A 4,323-nucleotide genomic window follows, 5' to 3' on the forward strand; every position below is an offset into this window, starting at 1 on the left:
TCTTTTCCAGCCTGGTTGATTCTGTGAACCCTGTGTTGTGAAACTGTTTTTGAGGGAGGTTATATGAAACCCTGTGTTGTAAAACTGTTTTTGAGGGAGGTTATATGAATTGGTGGCTATTCAGTGTCCCTTTTTTAGAGGGACACTGTAATGTGGTTTAAAACAACATCATAAAATCACAATATTTTATTTTCTATTCTAAAAATACCCAACATTATGTCCAATATACATATTTATGCCTAATTCAGCATCTTTAGCTACTTAAAACTTTTAAGATGCCTTCAGAAGGAACAATCTGTTCCCAGTAAGTCCTTAGGAAGCAAAGCATTCCTAATAAATACCCTGTTAATTTGTTTGGGATATATTTGACAGCCCAGGCTTTGGGCAAAACTATGCAGTTAGAGTTTTCAGGTTTTGACATTCTGGAAGACAAACAGCACAGTGGATAAATGTGTAGGCTTGTAAAAAAGCTACTGAATGGAAGGACAGAAGGACAGAAAAGCTTCCTACATCTGAAATATTTTTTGTGAGTTTATTTTCTCTGAATTTAAAGAAGAAACTCGAAATAGAAAATGACAGAAGAACTGATTTTTCTATGAAACTCAAAATGGAAAATGACAGAAGAACTGATTTTTCTAAAACACTTTTCAAGATTTTTTTATTCAAGGAATCAAACAAACAGCAAAACCTCTAATATCTCTTGCTTGGCTTTCAGTGGGCGTTGCAGCTAAATTGCTGAATTCATTATTAAAAAAACCTCCTTGTACTGGTAGTTCTTTTTTTTTTTTCCAGGCACTGGTTTCAAAATACAACTTTTACATTATGTTTTCATTTGAAAATCAGGCCAAAGTCCCAAAAACTCTTTTTAAAAGTCTCCAGCAATAAATTGGCAATCGATTAAACACCAGACTAAAAGTTCATTTGGCTTCTGGTCTGTAATTCTGCAGAACCTGGGCTAGCCAAAAAATTGTATCAAGTCCAGCTCAACACTGAAAAAATTATTTTATTTGCAGCTGGCAAAAAGCAGAGTTTTCATTTCAGCTTCTTACCATTTCACTGGGGAGAACTTTGTCAGCTTTAGATCAGATTTAAGTCTCCACTGATGGGGTGAGGGGTATGTAGGGGTTTGTTGTCACTGATTTGGAAGAAAGTTGTGTGTAATCATCAGTGATTCCTTCAAACACTTCCTTCTTCTTCCCATGTCACCCCTTGCTGCCCCTGTAACCCTGTGCTGGGGCAGCTCCCAGTTAGACACTGGGATGGCTCAGTGAGGCTCCAGCAAGCAGTGCTTGTCCTGAGTATCAGCAGCCTCTGGAGCCACTGCAGATCAGTCCTGGGGAATAGATCAGTCCTGGGGCATAGATTTCATTTCTGCCTTCCCTTTTCCTTAAGCAGCTGATTTATTGTATGTGCCTTCTTTCTACTTCTCCCATACCAAGCAATGTCTGTATTTAGGTAGAAGCCATTTATCTTCCTCTTTAAGTAAGTCACAGGACTCTGCCAGAAGTTTTTTTCTGGCCAAACACAGTAAGTATTTTCACAGGTCTGGTGTACTGCAGTGTGGAAGATGAGAGTAACACTTGGGTCAGAAATGCATGCTTAGAAATCTAAGTCAAATATGGGAGGTAAAGTGCCTTCTTCTGGAGTTTTGCTGTCCCAGCAGTTTAACAAAACCAGATTGCCTTTGGTTGCACTCAGATTATTTTTCATGCTTTGTTTTAGTGAGCTTTATCCTCTGTAGGAAAACATTTCTCCTTGTTCAGTCTTTGAGGATAAAAGTCCCATTTAAAGGGGGCTGAAAATTCTGTATTTGTCACATTAAATACAACATAAGTCTGAATTACAAGTGAATATGTGGTTGGTACTTCATGAGCATTGGATGTACATTAAAAGTTACTATGCTTGGGGGTTTTAGTTAGATTTTCTACATGTTAGGTATAACTGGAGGCATAATATTTTGTAAGACTTAATATGAAGAAACCAAAAAACATGTAGATTAGGCTCAGTTCCAAGGGGAAAACTTTCTGTTTGTTTTATACCATTTCTGGAATAGTTACTCATTTAAAATACCATTGAAGTAACCTGATATCCTGTTCCTTCAATCTGTTTTCCTTCAGTTAGGGCAGGTTGTGGTTCTCCAGCCACTGTGTCTATCCTGCATGAGCATGTGATGAACACTTCTCTGGGGCATTCACTCGAGTCTGTGTTGTGTTTTGTAGCTGAAATGAAGACTCCAAAGCGTAGGCAGCCCTTTGTACCCTTTGCCCTGAGGAATCACACTGGCTGCACCCTGTGGTTTGCCACCCTGACCACAACCCCGACCCGGTAAGGAGCTCTTGGGGATCACTGGAATGATATTTGTCTGTCCTCTCTTCCATGTCAGCCAGACACTGTTGTTTTCAGTGCTTTTGTTTTGCAGAGACACACAGGCAACTCCCAGTTTTACTTAGTTAGGAGCCTTTTCTTTGGACAGTGAGATAGTTTTACTACTAAAAACATGTGGCCAAAGAGAATTTGCAAAGCAAACACCTCCATGATGTGAATGTGTTCACTGCAGGAGTGAAGCAGACTGAAAACCACCTGTTCCTTGAAGTTTGTAACATGTTGTGTTTCCCTTCCCAGGGCTGCACTGTCTCACAGTGGGAGTCCAGGTGTGGTTCCTGAGGAAAACGGGACATTGCTGGATGATGCCCATAATGTCAGTGAATGGCAAGAAGTTATCACTGGGGAGGAAATGCCATTTGAGTTTGAAGCCAGAGGAAAACTCAGACACAGGTGAAGGGATTAGGCTGTGAGATGTTTTGACACACTTGTATGTGGAACACACAGGGTCATAGTTGTGAGAGCACTAGCAAGTGTTAACTTAAGAAGTGTAAAATCCCCTGTTAGTGCTTAGTTCTTGTTTGTAAAACTCTTGTATAGAGTGAAATTATCAGTTGTCTGTAAGCAGCATCTGTTGCTACTGGTGGCAGCAGTTCTAGGTGTGAGTTGGATCATTTTAAGCTTTTAGACAGACTTGGGGACCTCAATTACAAACAAATGTTCTTTATTGCACAGGCCTGGGGTTGGGACTGTATTGGTTGTTGAACATGTGTCATCAGAGTGAAGAACTAGAACTTGTTAACAAATATGTAGCATGCTTTTATTTTTGGTTATGGGACCTAGTTGTACTTCTGTGTGTTCATTAGGAAAGGTGGAGCAGTTAAATTGATAAAATCAGGTCATCTTTATCCATGAAACAGCAAAACTTGAGACTCTCTTCAGTGAGATAGTTTATCAGAATCCTGAGGATGTTGTTGGTGTGATCTGGTGTACACTGTATAGTAATTTAGCTTGATCTGACCTGGCAGGCACACACATGATCTACGAATTCATCAGCTGCAAGTGAGAGTGAATGGCTGGGAAGAAGTTAGTCCAGTGTCTGTGGACAAAGTTGGAACCTTTTTCCGATATGCTGCCCCGGATAAGAACTCCTCCTCATCTACTGTGAGTACCAAATTTTAATAGAGTGTGTAATTTAAGAGTAATGATATCTCTGAGATTCCGATCTTAAATGAGCTGCTGTATAAGACTGTGCCCTTTCCAGTCAGCTTGGGTTGGGAGAGGTTGAAGATGCAATTTCATGTGTAACAGAACCATGGAGTAGTCAGCAGTTAATCTGTGCTTGGCAGTCAGAGCTTCCAGTACCGTGACTGGTGACACTGGAGACCCCACCTGGAATTCTGTGTGCAGTTCTGGTGTCCTCAACATAAGAAGGACATGGAACTGTTTGAGCAAGTCCAGAGGAGGCCACAAAGTTGCTAAGAGCACTGGAGCATCTCCCCACTGAGGACAGACTGAGGGAGTTGGGGCTGTTCAGCCTGGAGAAGAGAAGGTTGTGTAGAGACTCAGAGCAACTTCTCAATCTCTGAAGGGGCTACAAGGAAAGGAGCCAGAGAGGGACTCTGTGTTTGGAGCTGCAGAGACAGGACAAGGGGTAATGGGTTCAAACTGAAGGAGGGGAAGTCTAGGTTGGATGTGAGGAAAAGGTTTTTTCCTGTGAGGATGGTGAGACACTGGCACAGGTTGCCCAGGGAGGCTGTGGCTGCCCTAACCCTGGTTCAAGTCCGAGGTGTTCAAGGCCAGGCTGGATGAGCCTTGAGCAGCCTGATCTAGTGAGGAGCTGTCCATGCCCAGGGCCTAGATGATCTGTAAGGTCCATTCCAACCCTTAAATTCCATGATTCTGTGGTGTAGCACTGACAGTGCCAAGGGCTCATGGAGATGAAACTTCAACTCAGCACAACATTTCAGCAGCTATTTTTAATTCTTCTGTGGCAGGGAA

At 41.8% G+C, this 4,323-nt stretch overlaps 1 protein-coding gene across 1 annotated transcript in view; it reads left to right on the forward strand.

Moving 5' to 3' along the window:
• Positions 1 to 2,219: 2,219 nt before the first annotated feature.
• Positions 2,220 to 4,323, forward strand: part of LOC103808421 (vacuolar protein sorting-associated protein 13D-like) — a gene marked incomplete at its 5' end in the record, with an annotated part of 58,426 nt that continues 56,322 nt past the window's right edge. The window contains 3 exons of the mRNA XM_009081202.1: positions 2,220 to 2,325; positions 2,623 to 2,775; positions 3,351 to 3,486. Of these exons, the coding sequence (XP_009079450.1) occupies positions 2,220 to 2,325; positions 2,623 to 2,775; positions 3,351 to 3,486 (395 nt within the window). The remainder of the gene's footprint in view (positions 2,326 to 2,622; positions 2,776 to 3,350; positions 3,487 to 4,323) is intronic.

The sequence above is a fragment of the Acanthisitta chloris genome, unplaced genomic scaffold (assembly GCF_000695815.1).
Source record: "Acanthisitta chloris isolate BGI_N310 unplaced genomic scaffold, ASM69581v1 scaffold12808, whole genome shotgun sequence".
Classification (NCBI taxonomy): Eukaryota; Metazoa; Chordata; class Aves; order Passeriformes; family Acanthisittidae; genus Acanthisitta; species Acanthisitta chloris.